This window comes from Carassius auratus, chromosome 5 (assembly GCF_003368295.1).
Source record: "Carassius auratus strain Wakin chromosome 5, ASM336829v1, whole genome shotgun sequence".
NCBI classification, from domain to species: Eukaryota; Metazoa; Chordata; class Actinopteri; order Cypriniformes; family Cyprinidae; genus Carassius; species Carassius auratus.
This window is the reverse complement of record NC_039247.1, coordinates 21828125-21845974: the sequence shown is the minus strand read 5'-3', so window position 1 is coordinate 21845974 and position 17850 is coordinate 21828125. Positions and strand designations below refer to the sequence as shown.

General features: G+C 38.5%; 1 protein-coding gene across 2 annotated transcripts; it reads right to left on the bottom strand.

Moving 5' to 3' along the window:
• Positions 1-17632, bottom strand: hnrnpul1l (heterogeneous nuclear ribonucleoprotein U-like 1 like). 2 transcript variants are annotated; one of them, XM_026253243.1, is made up of 16 exons: positions 17497-17632; positions 16831-17091; positions 14304-14723; positions 13020-13200; positions 12865-12938; positions 12519-12658; positions 12327-12426; positions 12057-12169; positions 11671-11937; positions 10798-10920; positions 10335-10463; positions 4410-4578; positions 3428-3694; positions 1539-1747; positions 1227-1439; positions 1-950 (listed from the first exon to the last, which is right to left on the bottom strand). In XM_026253243.1, exons 2-16 carry the CDS (start codon positions 17048-17050, stop codon positions 819-821), a joined length of 2757 nt encoding a protein of 918 aa, XP_026109028.1. In that variant the 5' UTR covers positions 17051-17091; positions 17497-17632; the 3' UTR covers positions 1-818. The 2 variants fall into 2 exon arrangements, with proteins under 2 accessions (XP_026109028.1, XP_026109036.1); XM_026253251.1 differs by having other exon boundaries at positions 1539-1717.
• Positions 17633-17850: the final 218 nt, after the last annotated feature.

Sequence of the window (17850 nt, the reverse complement as noted above, 5' to 3'; positions counted from 1 at the left end):
TTTTTCTTCTGATTATATTCTCAAATACAAAATAATGTGTTTTGATTTGACAAAACCATATGCAGATACTGCTTTACAGACAAGACAAGGTAAAAACATATCCACACAAGGAACTAGTTTAGATCATTACTAATCTGCAACATGGGAATAGATGTGTATCAGACCAATCAGAGTCATTTAAAAATGCTTTATAAAAAGGAAAATGATTTAGAGATTTAGGTTGTTAAAATTTCAAATATGATGTACATAGACAAAAGTGTTACATGGTCTTACATCGATGTGTACATACAGGCATATGATCATTTACAGAGTACCCATAACCCTCTACCGCCAAAATGTGGTTCTTTAATCTTACAAGATAAAAAAAATAAAAATAAAATCAGTGGTAAAACTAATGGAACACCGAAACACCTTGCCTCTCTCTCGCTCTATACATCAGATGTAAATCTAAGCGTGCAAAGCTCTCTCAATACATTTTCTCCTTTTTCTCATAGTGTGAGCTGTTTGCAGCAGACTAAAACACACATTACTAAATTCAAAAGTCGAATCTGTCATCTACAAGTACACAGAAAAAAAAAAACATCAAGCTGTATGTAAACAAATATTTAGTAGAAGAGCAAAAAATGGATACTTGTCACCAAAACTCAAACAGAGCAATGGAGGGCCACACAAATTTGGTTACCTTTAAGGTTGGTATAAATAGGGAGCAAATAAACGTTTACAGAGAGCTGGCAAAAAAAGGGTAAGACTGGATTACACGAAAAAGGCCTGAGGAATGCTGTTTAGGGAATGGGCTGTCTGAAACACCTGCGATGCTACTACTGTGTTCCCTGGGCGCCCTGGCTGCCTTGGGTGCCCTGCTGGGTGTAGTTGCCGTAATTGCCGTATTGGTTATAGTACTGGTTCCACTGGCTCTGGTTCTGGTAGTACTGCTGCCACTGCTGAGCATACTGAGGGAAGTAAGGTACAATGTATAAAAATACATGCATTCAAGATAAGGGGACAAAAATCGCAATGTACAATTACTAAACCAAATCGATCACAGTGGTCATGATTAAATGGCTTAGTTTTAGGTGTTTTTTTGCAGCATTGTAAACAATCGCACGTTTCTGTAGTTTATAAATGCAGTGACCAATCATAGACATAATAGACAAAACAAATAATTAAATAAAGGGGCCAATATTGCCCACCCCTTAATGGAGACGGTTATGTATTCAGTTTCTAACCTGCTGGTACTGTTGATTGTAGCTCTGCTGCGGCTGCTGCTGTTGTTGTGGTTGCGGCTGCTGTGGCTGGCTGTAGGTCTGTACCGCCGGCGCTGGAGTTTGACTGTAGCTCTGGTTGTATCCTGGGTATTGACTGTAGTTGCCATAGTTGTATCCTTGGTTGTAGTTGCTCTGGTTGTAGCCTTGATTATAGCCTTGATTGTAAGACTGAGGCTAGAAAAAAAAAAGAATAAAAGAAAATGTAAGCAATGACTTCAAGTCCTGTTGGCTTCACAAGCTGATCGCTGGATAACGTAAGCCAAGTCATAGTACCTGTGACTGGCTGTAGCTTGCAGTTGATCCAGAGCCACTCTTGTTGTAGGAGCCCTGGCGGTTGTGGTTGTAGCTGCCTCCAGACGGCTGGCTGCGGTTGTATCCACCGCGGCTGCCTGAGCCTCCATCCCTGTAGCCATTTCCCCAGCGATTCTGGTTGTAGCCTCCACGGTTGTATCCTAATGAATTTGCCGAGTGATTACCATCAACTTGTAGGCAGAATCAAAACGTAGAACAATAAATACTGGATAACTGTACAGTATTGATATGCAAAATGGCACCAGTTGTGTTGAAATGAGTATATGAAATGAGAAAGCAAGTCCATTTTTTTTTATTCCTAACAGTGATGCGCGGGTTGATCCAAAATGAGCGGGTGCCTGCGGATACCCGCGGTTATGAGTCATCCAAAAAATTTTTTTTATGATATTCGGGTCGTGGTCGATCGGGTCATTTGAAATAAAGATGCCAATTAAATCTTTGTAATTTATATAGTACTAGACACAATTTTGAAATACATAAGCCTACACTTTATTGGCTTAATAACTGGCGCAAAGAGTGTCCACCAGTCCCGCTTTACGTTGTACTGTACATAGTACGTCCATAGACGTACTGTTAACTAATGTCCAATATTTCAGGGGAGAGCAATAAAAGCGTTAGTCGATAGGCTGAGTCGTACGTCAATCAAACTGTTGACTGGTGCTCGAACTTGTTATGCAAAAGCAGTTTTTCTGTGGGACATGGTGGAGAATACGACTATATATAGGCAATATATTACAGAAAGATTGAAATGTCTACTTTTAAACAAAAATATTCAAACCAAAATAAATAGGCTACTCTCTGATTATGTAATCCATATGAAATGTGCATTTCTCTCTGGCGTTCATGGCGAGTCTGCTGCGACACAGAACACACTAACGTTAAAGGAAAACCCAGCTATTCTTAAAAGCTGAAGATTTCCATAGATATGCCACTATTTTGACAGGAAAATACAACCAAGGATAGTTTAAATGTAGTGCGTTAATTCTCTCTCTCTCGGTCTCTGCGTGTGTGTGAGAGAAAGCGATCTGTGCGCCTTCACACTAGAGGTAAACACAGGTGCGCTGTGCATCCATTGAGATGAACAATCACACAGATCGCCTGACTGAGAGTGAAACTTTAAAGCGCTCAGTCAGAGAGTGTTCGGCAAGTGAACATATATCTGAGCTAAACTTATACTTATCCTCCAACTCACAAAATGGCGAGTAAAATCTGAGAATTTATTAGCCATTGGCTAATATTAGACATCATTTAGTCGCCAGAAGGAAGATTTAGTCGCATATGTGAGTGATGTACTCGCAATGTAGAGGGTTGCTATGTAGTAAACAAACCTGCACGTCTCTGCCATTCATTAATTCACACAGAGACACGCAGAACATGCGATTTGAGATTCCGTCCGCGTCTTCTGCTTCGCGGTAATCATAGAGCTGTATGGTTCAAGAACCGGGTTTGAACGGGACCTCGGTACTACCGGTACTTAAAGAAACCTGGTACCGTCACATTTTCATTTTTTTTGTACCGACTTGGTACCGAAGTACCGGGTCTTTTGACAACACTAGGCGACGCATTTACTACTTTTAAAGAACACAGGTCAGGAAGCGGACCCGAGTTGCGGGGGGAAAGTTGAAAACATCGGTCGGGTGTCGTTTGTTTATACATTGACCCGTGCATCACTGATTCCTACATAAATAGAAAGTTCAAGAGAACAGCATTTATTTGAAATAGTCTATTTTTACTTTACTGTCACTTTTTAATGTGTCTTAGCTACATAAATAAATAGCTAAATATATCACTACTAACTTAATGTCCCCAAACTTGAAAAAGCACAAAACTAGCAAATTTAGGAATCGTACCTCCTCTGTAGCCTCCACCTCCAGAGCCGCCCCGGTTCTGGTATCCACCTCTACCACCCTGAGGTCCGCTACGATTGTCATAGCGCTGGAAGTTACTACGACCACGAAAACCACCCTGGCGGCTATCAAAGCGCTTCTCCGGGGGAGGGCCAGCTTTACGGCCTTCTTCGTTATATTGCTTGATGAGGACGCCGGCTTCTTCCCGCTGAAGCTCTACGAACGTCACCTCGTCCAGGAACTCGCCGACTTCGGGCAGCACAAAGTTTGCTGCGGGAGCAGAGGCACGCAATGAGGGACAGAACAGCCGCGCCGGCAAAAGACAAAGAGAATCATTATCAGCACCATACAATGGTGACAGCAAACATACAGAGGAGGGGACAGGACAAGGGGACAGAGGAATAAGAGAGAGAGAACTAGAGTGTGTGTTGATAAAGTTAACATGCTCTAGGACAAAGGTTGCCTTAGCTGTGTAAGTAAACACTTGTCCCAGAGTAGGAATATGAGGACAATGTAGGGGGGTCATAGGGAACTAAAATTAAACTAAAAACAGTTGCCAGAAAAAGAGTGATATGATAAATGTCCCTGTAAATTATGTAGTACCTAGATGAGGACAACTGTCCAAAATCTATTCAACATTTAATAATACAGTCAATACAAACTGCTCGGTTGCTGAAGGGAATTAGAGAGCCAGAGCCAATTGCAGCAATCCTTATCCTCACTCCTGATTATCTGAGCAGGTTTGCAGTGGTGAGGAATGGCATGAGAGACAATGCAAGAAAATGTGGTTAACAGGGCTGGGAGAGATGAAAAAAAAAGGTGAGAGGAGCTCTTTTATCTGGCAAAAAGGTTTAACAGAAGGAGGGACGGGTGGGTTCTTCCAAGTCTTAAAATAAAGAAAAAGAAAACAAAAAAACAACAACAGCAAAAGCAGATCTGGTGTGTAGTTTTGAACATTTGTTTTGGTTATCCATGGCATTCCTACCTTTCATTTCTAACACAGCATGATCGGGAACATCCTTCCCTTCCTCATCAGTTCGCTTTAATGTTCGCTCTTTTAAATCCTCATCCGTGGGACAAATTACAATAGCCTTGCGTTGAAAACCTTCAAAAGGACGCATTTTTCGTCTCTGGGCTGATCCATATACATTTGTCTAGCAATGGTGACAAGAAAGAAGTAGAAGCTGTTCATTATTTGCTTTTGTTACGGCTTTGCGTTCCGTAGGAGGGGAATTGGATTCCTGCAACGATGAAAGTGAGAGAGTTTTTTTTGTTTGCTTTTTTCATGTCTATAGTTACTGCTCTGGAATGACTAACGGTTTTCTCTCACAATTGCAACTGACTTACCGTGGATTGGGAAGAGGCCAACAGAAGGGAGTTTTGTAAATGACTGACACGGTACAGGGGACCCTTTCTGCTTCCCTCAAACTACCAGTTTTAACAGAAGCAGTTCTCTTATGAGACACATGTTACAGAGAACTGCTGTGTTATATTTTCTCACTATACTATAAAAGAAATTACATGCAATTATATTTTAACGTCACATCTTAATACTGGAAGTGTATTCTCTTAAACTAACCAAACTTTTGGTCATGCTTAAAATGTAACAACTACTTCAATCACTTCCAAACATCAGTGACTTCCCCATTTCACACTGCAAGGGTGAGCTGTGGAAGCGTTTGTACAGCGGTTGGTCTACAGTTATTACAGTTGGTCAGTTATAAACTTGAATGTTTTGTCTTGAAAGTTATAACGGATTTGCGTGAGGGAAAACTGCTCCTATCATGTTGTTTCAGTCATACTCAAAAATAGAACGTGGAGTTTATATTGTTATTATTATTAATATGTTTTAATAATAGCCTAAATACTTTTAACATAGGCGCTTACCCAGATATGTGGTATTAACCAAGTTATAGCTCAGTGTGTGTCCATAATATTCATGTCCATTTCTTATAAGCTGTCAATATTCTTTATGTAAATTACATAAGCTCTGTTTTTGTAGCGGATTGAAGAAATGTGAATTATTCGTTGAATTTTAACTACTCGTTAGGCTAAGTAAGAATCTCAAAATGTATTTATGTAGACCTGAATGGAAAAAATAGGCTATGAGTCTATAAAATCGTAATTTAAAATAATGTTTCGTAGAATCTGTCAATATGATTTATTGAATTGTTTTGTTTCTGTGTTCGTCTTGTGTCTTTGTTTGTAATTTATGCCTTGTTGTCTGTTTGTGTAACTGAAGACCTGGAGCAATATAATTATCCATTCTATTTTAGCTCATTAAGTGAGAATATTAGTGTTGCACGGTGCACCGATACTTCAAAAGTATCACAATTTTCGGAAATTAAAAACGTCATGATTCCTAAATTTATTAGTATCGATACTTCAAAGAATGACTGCGTTCTAGATTTTTAAGAGACGTATTTCATGTTGGTGTGTGCAACGCACGCTTCCAGTGCCTCCCTATGGACATCTGTGTTTTTTATCCTCACGCAAGCAGCAAAAAAACCACCACAGAGATGGCTGCATTAGTGGCTTTACTAAACTGATTTGGCTTTACTAAAATGTGTGCATAATCGCATTAAATAGTTTAAATAAGTTGTTCAGATGAACGAAGCACGAGGTTTCATATATAATATCCACATTAATCGGGGATTAAACGTGGAGTTTAACATGTTCTGTATGCTAAATATGAAAATGAGCGTAACTGCACAGCACCTATAGCTGCACTTTGTATCTGCTGATTGCTGATCGAGATTCACATGCTTGGCTCACTGACCCTGTATACGCATTCATTTCGTTCATAAACGATTCACGAATGAGAAGATCTCTCGATCTCGTTCAGTGAAGGGCAGAGTCGTTCACTACATTCAACAAATCACATGCTCCGTGACATCTTGAGTAACTCTTTGACAGGATGAAACAGTTCACAGAGCTATTCACGAGCTGCGCATGCGCTGCTAATAGCGCCGAGCTCGGGCGCTACTGTGGAGGGAGGAACTTCAGTGAACAAGAAATATTTGGAATATATATTTTCATATTTTATTAGGTTCTTTGATAAGGTTACAGTACGAAGGTCTAAGTAGCAACGTATCTTCTGCGGGTCGGGGTGGGTAAAGAAATGTTACTTTATTTGCGGGCTGGGGCGGGCAAAATAATTTCATAAAAGCGGGATCCGCGAGTTGGAAAAAAACCCGACCCGCACATCACTAGGCTGCAAGTGATACTGTGGCCGCCAGTTCACGACTGGTAAAAAAAAAAAAAAAAAAATGACGCTCATTAAAGCTCACTGGCTGAGTTTTCTCCTCTGAAAGAAAATGTTGCACAACTGACAGAATAAGTTATAATATCTGAGATATTGCTGCTAAAAAAAAGTTTTTCTTGAATGCCATTGCTTAAATTGATTTTTTTTTTTTTTTACATTTAATCTTGAGTTCAGAAACATTGTTTAATATAAATCGCTGTTCATATTTTTATTCAAAGTTCAGAATCAAGATAAATTTATTACTCTTATGTTTCTTATGATAACTGAGATAATGCTGCTAAATTTATTCTTTCTTTCCCTTGAATGTCATTGCTCTAATTTAAATATTTCATATTCAGTTCAAATGTTTAATATATCTGCTGTTCATATGTTCATTTATTAGTGTGTTATATGATTAGAATGTTGTCTCGGTTTTAAAATAAAGCACAGCAATGATATATCGAAATCGCAATTCTTGACTAGGTATCAGTATCGAAAACAATTTTGATATCATGACAACACTAGAGAATATTATGTTTAAGTCATTATTTATTCATAGAGATTCATTTAAAAAAATTTAACATGAAAAGATGTGTTTCTAACTGAGGTGAACAAGCTGTGCATTTATAATATTTTTATTAAGCCGAATGTTGAAGATATCAATATGTTTTGTGCATTTATTGTATACTCTATTGTAACTTTCGATCCTGAGCAAGATTAAAGGCTCTGATAAACTTCAAACAAAGTTCTTTTTCGGGCTTTGTTTTGGGGCAAAACAAAAGTTAAAAAAGGCTGAGCGACGGTATACTGTTAACTAACTTTTCAACACCCGGCACTGCTGGAGGCCGGTGTAGATTAGTGTAAATGTGTCACGATGCTTGCACCTATCCCCTAAACACAACAACGATGAAATTATGAAGTGTAGCCAATCTAGGTGTAAGACTGGTACCAATAGTCAGAATATTATAAACAAAAGAATAATGATTAGCAGTAGTTCAGAGTCAAGTATCATGTTTGCAATACAAAAGAACCATTCCATAATCAGTGCTTTATGTGTAGTCTGATATCTCATAGTCTGTAAAACTTGAGCATGATGTGGAAAACAAAAAATATTGGAATCAGTTTGTTGCTTTATTTTATGTATTTCATGTATTTGATAATACCTTGTATCTTTACTCTTTCCTTTCATTAATTTCATGGCTTTGGAAAACTTGTCTCAGATTTTTCTCTGCTTCGCTTTTTGCATAACTCGTCATCGTCAACACCAAGCTTTGTTGCTATTTATTCCTATGAATGAAATACTGTCTCTACATCATTAAAGTCTGTCTGTGAGCGATCGTACAGGTGCGGCTATATTTATGCAGCTCAGCTTTTCGACACTTCAGTTTATTCAGGAGATGTTGCTCTCCTTAATGACCTCCGCAGAATGAAGAACGAACCAAGAAAAAAAACGTGCGTCACAGAAAGTGGTTTTTCAGAACACACCAACAGATTTTGTAACTGCCACGGACCAATAGAAACCCAAAGGTGTTAAAGAGCCAAAGCGAACTCCCCCAGAAAGTTCGCTTTGGTTCGCTTTTTCGAACAGCCGAAACGAACTCTGGTCTGATTTTGTTTGAAATGACGTCATATCAGTTTGTTCTTCGATTTCGTATATCAAGGCCTTAATTGTTCTTTGTGAGTTAGAGAAAATGTTTTAAGTTGTAAATTGTTTATGGCAATTAAAATTTTAAAACAATGGGTAGCCTTAATCTTCTATACATATTTTTTATTCTTAATTTTCTTTCCTTTTTTGTTTGAAAGCTGGGTTATTTTGTCCATCAAAAGTGTGCTGTCACTTTAATTGAGCATCAGCAGCGAAGCAAAAATAGACTCGGCACCGAAACCTTGCTTCACTGCTGGTGGTGTGAATACAATCTAGGGCTGTCAAAATTGCTCAAAAATGACGTTCGAATATTCCCTCTAAAAAAAAAAATACACAAACATTCGAACTATTTTCGAACATCTGGTGGCGCATGTTGTCAATGACGCACATTACGTCAATAACAGGCCAAAATAATACAAAGAGACATAACTACTTGTATAGATAGTCTATTTAAGTTTAAACATATATGACAACGTATTACCTACACAAAAACAAGGAAATCAACTAATGGCCAAGACTGCAGACCTCAAGCACTCTCACCCTCACGTTCTCTGTTCATAACGGTTTAAATGAACAAACACATTTTTGTGTAAGGTCGCGACTGTTGTCTCAAATATAGCAGGCTTCATTCAGTGATTGAAACAAATATTATTAATATTAAATGAAGTTTTACAGCATATAGAACTGACATTAAATGCTCAGAGCCAGCTGTGCTGTGGTAAACATGGAACTTTTCCTTGCCATGAAACGATAAATAAACAAAACCTCGGATCCATTGCTTGACAGAACTCCCTAAAGCGTGCCCCATCCGCGATACTGATCGGTCTAATGTCCTTTCAAATGAACGAAATTATTTTATCCGTTATGGCCTCTTGTTGTGTTGTAGACAAAGAGCTTGCGGCGGGCGATGCAAAGTAACGTTTAGTGTCAAGACGTGACTGTTTAGCTGAACTTCCATGAAGAGGCGTCAACTTTCAGCACTGGTCCCTGAACCCTCAGGCGCGCCCACTCGCAAAGCAGACAACCACGCCTCTACTACCGCGGGCCTTTTTTTCCACTTTTTTAAAAACTATTCGTATACATATTCGAATTTAGAATATTCGTTGACAGCCTTAATACACTCACTGCTTAACATGCACGCTGAAAAAAATATGGGCTGCTCACTATCCCGCTCACGCTTGCAGTGTGAAACCGGCGTGAGATTTATTTATTGGTACATATTGTCCCGACTACAAGAAACTCATTTCAAACTTCTGAAGAATGTAAATAACCCTCACTTCTGTATTTCAGTGTCATGCACTGCCTGGGTCCCCTTCCTTACCTTCTCTTCCGTTGTTCAATAGACCAGTGTGCCCGACAGGGACAAACATTTAGTACCTACCCGTTTATACTCACAGACTCCTTAGGGACCCATTAGCATGTCCTTTGACCTTACCTACCTTACAACCTCTGGAACTGTCCACCTGTAAACTTCAAGCAGGTCAGTTTTTCCACTTACCTGCCATTCATTTCTAAACACAACATTCAAGTAAAGTTCCAAGTATATCTAATGAAAAGTTTTTTTCTTTTTTTACGGTTACAATAGCAACAGAAGGTGTTTTCTTACTCACCAGGCAGTGATTACTTGTTTTTCAACATCTTACTAATGTCATGGACTACTTGTACAGTGTGGCAAAGATCTCTTTTACAACAAGGCAATACATAAAGTCAAAAATATTCATTGTGACAACATACTACACTGTATTTTTTCCTTGCTTTTTAAAAAATATATATTTAAGCAAAACAAAACAAATCATAATTCAGCAACAGGACAAAGAAATAAGGACTGGAAAAACAAGTCTTCAGGAGCACAATAGGCTAACCAATGCTTTGGACTAGGCTACAGAGAGAGCAGAAGTGCATTAATAAACATGTGCATCAGTGAGCAGCAGTGGATGTGTTTTTTTGGAGGGAGGGTTGAGAAGGTACGGGAAGGGCTTTAGCTGTGAATACAGCACAGAGGAAGGCAAGTATAGCAGTACCTGATCCAGGATGTAGTTGCGTTTCTTGCGGGCAGCAATCTGGATGAGCCTGTTGAGACACTGCGTGGCCTGCTGAATAAGGATGTCCCAGCGTCCGGCATAGTTGCGCTGACGACGAAGTCCCATGACCTGATTGAAACAAAATGATGAACTGTAGTATACAGACTGGAATTGATTGGAATAATTACATGTTTTCAAACCGATTCACTGGCGGATGGGGGACTGAACAATCAAGGTCTTGAGGATTATTAGAAAATTAGACAGGTGTGTTTGATTAGGTAGAAGTAAAAAGTTTGAAGGACGGTGGACATCAAGGGCCAGAGTTGCCCAAGCCTTGCCAAAAACGTCTGTCTGAATGTGTATGGCTGTAGCGGTAGTTCTTTAAAGGCAACCAAACTTTCCTAGAGGGTTTTACCACATGCACAGATGCCATAACAACAGGGATTATATCCAGGAGCCATACCTTCATTTTTTCCATGATAGCATTTGTGCCCAGGATGTTGTACTTCTTTTCAGGGTTTTCTTGAGCATGTTTTATGGCCCAGGTGGTTTTTCCACTACCAGGTAAACCAACCATCATCAGGATCTGAGAAGAAATCATGGAGTCAACATTTTACATACTAGTAGCTTAATGCGATAGTCAGTGTTAGCAGTCACTTGCCCACCGCCCCACAATAGTTTGGATTTTGAAAAGGCTTTTGGTAAGCTGTTTTTCCTTTCTTTTTTAAACATTTGTTTCTTATTCATTTGGTTCCAGTGTTTACTGCATTTAAACTGTGTAACTTTTTTATTTTATATCAAGGTGTAAGCTGTGCTCATTCGAAAGTGAAAGTAAAATGCGCTTTAAAAGTGATAGAAAATGAGGAAAACACCAACTAACCCCACCCCCCCGGTGATACCGGTATTACTGGTGTTGTCACACATCAATTAAACGGTGGAAAAAAATCCTCACCAATATCTTCCGTCCACTGATCATGTACCAATCGTTTTATGTCTTTTAAAATGTAAACATTCAATTTACTGTAACGTATTAAAAATTATAAAGATACAATTACATAACTGGTTAATACAGATTAGGTCTTCTTGAAAAGAATTAGTTGTCTAGTCTATCTACCATCTTTAGGCACATTGCCATAGGTAGAACATTTTAAAGACATCAAAGAATGGCATCACTTTCCAACAAATGTTTATAAATTATTACTGTTTATGTTTATAAATTATCTAGATTACATTATAGATGCATAAAATCCAGCCACAGCCAAAATTTTAAACCCTTGTTGATGAGACTGCAATACTTAATGATTATTATTTTTTAAAGTTAATTTCCACATCAAACCTCGCAATCAGTTTTGGTGGCCGGTCCCAGTGACCCTCTGACTCTGTCCTCTAGGTGAATATCCTGAATGAAGGTGTAGCCCTCTGGCTGAGGGAAGAAGGCCTCCTCTCTCTGTCCAAAGTTGAATTCCACAGCGCAGTTCTTCACCAACACGTGTGGGAACAGAGCACGCCCGGCCAGTTCTTCTTGAGTGACATGGAAACACGGGCCAAGCAACTTGCCATTCTTGGAGAACGCCATTTCTACTCCCTCACTGCTTTCAAAGTCCTATGGAAAACAGAGTGGAAAAAAAAATAAGAGATATGGCTCGTAATACAGTCTCTGAGCCCATAAAAAGATGCATTATGTGTAATCTAATCTAGAATATAAGAGAAAAACATAATTACAATATAGCAGCCAATGATATCATTTTCACTGAACTTTTCCCCATAGTCCTCAAATTTACAGTTGGAAGATTTCTTGCCAGTTCCTCCATAGCCAAAAGAGAAGGGTTCTTCACCTGTAATACAAAAGAAGGAGCTCTTAAATAACAATGTTAATGCACCACAGAAGACAAACCTTACACTTCCCAGTTTTTTTTTTATTAATCTTAAAAAAAAATGCATCAGGTATCAGAAATACTTTGAAGCAGGGTTACTGTAAGTCTGGTCATTTACCAAGTTGAGTGTTGCAAGAATCCAGGGACCATCCGATTCTCACCACATGAGGGTCAGGCTCAGAGGCAGGAAGGTGCTTTACTGAAATTTCCTCATTTATCTAAACAAGGAACAGGACAATAAAGATGACCTCTGTGACCTTTTCTTGTTGAATCAAACATGACTTCAAACATTAAATCGCATCTTTGTTACCTTCATTTCAAAGCACACACGTCCTTTGGTAACACCGTAAGTGGCTCGAGCCCCTGCCCACAGGTAGGCAAAACCCTCAATGGTCAAAGGGTAACCGCTGTATCGGTCACGGGCCACTTTGAAGTGCAGGTCACAGTTATCTAGAGACAAACAAACAGGTGTAGCACGACAGGATCCAAACCGCTCGTTTTTTCAGAGATACTGGATGCGTAAACTCAATTCGAACACAAATTTCTGTCCAAACACCTTGTAAAAGAAAAAGATTTTGCATTGTAGGTGCCCTTTAACACTACAAGTTAACCAGGAGTCACTCTCACTATACTCAACTCTCCTTAATTATACTTACAGGTGTCAATGACCACAAGTTTATCATCAATCTCTTCCTCTTCTTCTTCAGCTGGGGGCTGTGGTGACCTTCCCCTAAAACAACCAAAGAGAACTATGAGATTGATTGATTCAATACAAAAAAAAACAAAGTAAAACCAAGGAGACCTAACTTACCTCCTTTCCTCACGATGTTCATAGTAACCATGTCCTCGACTATCATCATAAGACCTCTTGCGACTGTTTGATGAGTGTCTATCATCCTCTGATTTGGCCTGAACGTCCCCGTCACTGCCCTGCTCGGCCTGCTGTGGAACATCCTCGTCGGCCTTACACTCAGTCTTCACCTCACAACTCTCTGAAAAACATTTGGATAAATATATTTTCTCCACATTAATTTATAAATAGATCTAATGTAGTGTTAAAATAGCAAATATTGTTTTTGATCAGGTTGGACTGTGTATTTAATTAATACTATACTGAAGAAAACAAGAAAGAAAATCTTTTCGTAAAGTGGTTTCTGTAATTTCACAGAATGATTGTGCTAAAATAGTCCAACAATTAGAGAATTCACCCAACCCTCAATACACACATTGGCAAAAGAATCACCATGGGCTAGTAAATTGTTTAGTTTACTCATCAGACTGATTACTATCTCACTGCTGTCTACCGAAATAATTTCCTTTAAGAACAATACAAGTAAAGATGAGATATATATATGTGTGTGTGTGTGTATGTATGTGAGATATATAACAAAAAAAAAAAGAATTATAATTAGGTGACCATGTATGAGTGCATATTTGTCACTATAACTGAAGTTAGGAGGACTGGCGGTGGTAATTTATCTTTATCAAAACTGATAAGATAAAAAAAATGCAAAGTCTACGTCTAATAACATTATAAAGTGCACTAAGGATTAATGAGCTGCTGGTTTCATGAATATTAACCATATAATTTGCATTCGCTCAAACTGATTTTATAAAATTAAAACGGGGAAGATAATAGGCGAGTGCCAAACAACTGCTGTTTATGCATTAGTTTCACTCACTACCAGAGAAACTGTCAGTTCTACATGGTATGCAAGACTCTCTTTCTTTGCATGTGTGAGAAACAGCGCTCTCAGAAAAGTGACAGCGAGTCATGCACTTCACACTAGAGTTTACGACACGGCACATGCAGGTACGCTCCGAATCCATTCAACTGAATTGAAAAAAGCACAGATGGCTTGATGGAGAATGAAACTCTGAAGTGCTCACTCAGAGTGTTCGGTGAATGAAAATATATCTGTGCCAAATATATACTTGGCCTCCAAATCAAACACAGTCGAGTAAAATCTAAGAATTTATTAGCCAGTGGCTAATGCTAGACTCATTAAGTGAAGATTTAGTCACACATGCAAGTTATTTACTTGAATGTAGAAGGCTGTCGCCCTTTGTGGTTTAAACACTTGACCAGACTTACCAGATTCTTCCTGCTGGCTGCTTTGACTTGAGTCTCCCTCTGGGATCTGCCGTGACGCTGGCTCGTCAAGCTTCTGCTCCCGCTGGTCTGCATGTGAAGGAGTCTCCTCATACTCCTGCTTCACCTCATCCTGCTTATAGTGCTGCTTGGCTGGTTCCTCATGGAACGGCTGCTTGGCCTCAGGCTCCTGGTATTCATCCTGGTCATTGGAGTTCTGCTCCATCATCTGTCCTGACATTGCGTCTGATGAAAAATCACTTGCTCCAAAACCAGGTATGGGGGTCTCCGTGCTGTCCTCATTGCCTTCGTTACTCTCGGTTCCCTGATCATTAAATCCACCCTGGCAGAGGTCTGTGCTGTTTCCATCGTCAGACTGTGCCTTGGCCTCTTCTCCATAATCTTGCTCCCTGGCTGCAAATTCTGTTTAGAAATTAGCAGAATAAGCATATTTTGTTGCATTAATGTCTAGAACCAATTTCCATGACTCTTCCAGTCATTTATGATTACTCAAATACAAATTCCAAATAAAATATATTGTTTTAACAAATTTTTGAAGATAATGTAGTCACAAAGAGCAATTCCAAAATAACCACAACAACAATCAATTTTTGAGAACTAAAACAACATATCCATGGCTTATTCAAGATTTTATACAATTTCTAATTCACAAGCAATTTTCTTTTTGTCTCTTTCTTTTTTTTTTTAGGAAAAGATTTTTCCATGCCAGGAAATCACCTCCCCCACCCCACACACAAAGACTTTTTTTGCATTAGTGTCAATGAATACAATTTATTAAACTGTATAATTATTACATTGTAATTACACAATAACTGACAAACTAACTAACAACATGTACTTTTTATATAATGTAAGATTTGGGATAAGTGTTAATTGCTTGAAATTATGCATACTTTGCTGTTATTACTATAGTTAGTACACGAGTAAAAATACTGTGAAATGTACACAATATATCCATGACTTATAATTTTCTATTAATTACTTGTGTATTGTTTTATATGCTGCCAGATTTTTCCAGTCGTAAAATGACAAAATATCGTGTTTTCCAAGACAATGCAAGGACTTCTTAGATCATGCATTTTCTTGTATCTCCCAGTTGGATGACCTACATCTATGGTGGTCTGACACGCGACGCTAATAAATAATCTAGGTATGTGACAATCTGACCTATATACGCACGAGCGCTTTGTTCCTGAGGCTGTGTTCCCAGCAGGTAATCAGCGCCAGACGCGTCGGTGACTTAGGAAATCTTTCTTATCTTTGCTTTCTGAATACCTCTAAAGCCCAAATACTAGTAACGTAAATTATGTCCTCGCGTTGATTCTCACATTCGAATTTCCAAGTTATCTGCCGTAAGAAGAAAGTTATGCCATCAAAATCCGCTATGAAGGCGATTATTTTTTTGTTTCAAACACAATACTTTTGATAGAATATACATTTAACTTGAATTAGGTGAAGTTTGGGATGGATTGTAACATTCGCATGTGTTTTTTTACGATCCGCAAGTGACGTTGTTGTCAAAAGCAGAATCGGCCATTCATTCATATTGGCTTCCAAAACTTCTCTCAGTTTTCATCAATCCATGCAGTATTTTTCAAAGAAATCATACAGAACGAAGGTTTAGAATCTCTAGATTACATTATTGGCATGATTTTGTCAAACATATAAATAAATACCATGGATGGTTATGTATTTGTTTAGGAACAACTGTGCTTCTAGCTGCCTGCTAGGTCAAGTGACCCGTTTATGGCAAACTGATTAGCCGAATCTTGCAAACATTTCAGCCCATGTGTGCTGTATTATTCTTACAAACATTGTGAAAATAATTACATTTTACCAACTCTGTGCAGAATAATACAGCACACATGGGCTGAAATGTTTGTAAGATTTTTTTTTCAAAAGTAAAAAAAAATGTCTGTAGTACTTGTAGGCTTACAAGTATATTATACATAAGGGTATATTACTTTTTGAAATCTAAATATCATATACTTAATAAATAAATAAAATATACTTTTGATATAATATGATATCATATTTTTAAAAGGCTGATTATTTTGATTTCATGTGGAAATATATGTGTGGATTGATGCTCTCGGTTTCATTAATTAGTGGTTAATTAGAAATAATAAATTTTTTATATTTACTTTTTAAAAAGAGGTTGGGCAATTTATTACCTACACTGTGGTGTTTGAATTATGCAAATAGACCAAGAAATGAGGATGTTATGATATTTTGAAGTGTTTAATCAAGTGGAAGAGGTCACAGTTTTTCACTGTTTTATTGTTATAATTAGGTACAAAATGACCCCTAATTTCCGAGTTTAAAAATTCCATAACTTTCTTAATAATTATCCGATTTTAATCATTTAAAAAACATTTTAAAGTTATTTTTATTATCTATCATATGGTTATGATTATATATTCATTTTCTAGTATTGATTTTTTTTGTCACATACCTAAATAATCTCTCCTCAAGCTCTCCAAAGCACATAGATAAAAACACACTTCACCTTCCTCCTCCTGTTGATCATTGCCCTGTCCCGGCTCCTCGCCAGCCTCACAGTCCGGTTCCTGCTCGTCCGATGGCGCAGATCCCGCCGCCTCGGCCTCCAGCGCCGCCTGCAGTCTGTCCGCCAGATCCGCCTTCAGTCCGCGGGTGTCCAGGCCACGCCGCTGGAGCTCTTCTTTCAGCTCATTCACTTTGAGCTTTTTGACATTAAGCCCGCTCATGATTCATGCACCCCTACAGCTCTTTATTCCAAACTTTGCGCCTGTACAGTCGGAGTAAACACACGGGAGTCACTGATTGGTTATTGCACGCGCTCAGGGGATCACTTGCTAAAATATTAGCACGTTAGCTAACTGGCTGACTGAGGCGAAGGTCTTTGCAGCTAAAATACACTTTAACTTCATTTGGAAGGCGATTTAGGGTTTAGTACGTGTACTACCACAACATGCATAGAGCAAAATGCATTCGTTTACGGGCCAAAACAATCTATTGGCGTGTTTCATTGTCTGCACAGTTAGCATTCTAGCGAACCATGGAGTCAAGTAACGTTTATTTGCGTGTAAAATCCACCCGCATCACACACATACTCTAAAATAATCGAATATCAGTTTAAATATCTAACTGAACATACATACCACCTCGTTTACTCAGAAAACAAAGTATTTACCGTTATCTGTGAGTTTCCCCCTCAAGCGAATCGTCTTTACGATGATTTCGAAGATGGAGGGTGACCGTGGTTGCCCACTTCCTCCGCGCGTGACGCTCTGCGCGCTCTCGGTCCCTGCAGCTGATTGGCTGAAACTGCTGTCTGTCTACGCCACCGGAGCCAATGATATTCCTCATACGCAGCTATTTTAATGTTCATATAAAAACAACACGAACGTGTCAAATACAATAAATCATAGCTTTGTTATTCTAAGCACTTAAATATAGTTTAAATTATTATTATTACTAAAAGAGAATTTTATTTAATAAATAATAATAATAAAAATACATAGTGCAAAAGTGTAGTTTCGATCCA

Bases quoted from the DNA above. Each gene is read 5' to 3' on its own strand.
- hnrnpul1l (XM_026253243.1), bottom strand. From the start codon at position 17,050: ATGAGCGGGCTTAATGTCAAAAAGCTCAAAGTGAATGAGCTGAAAGAA. The intron at 11,938-12,056 runs GTAATTATGTTT...TGTTTTCCATAG, and splicing joins ATATCATTGGCTGCTATATT to GACTTTGAAAGCAGTGAGGG. The intron at 10,464-10,797 runs GTATGGCTCCTG...TGTTTCAATCAG, and splicing joins CTATCATGGAAAAAATGAAG to GTCATGGGACTTCGTCGTCA.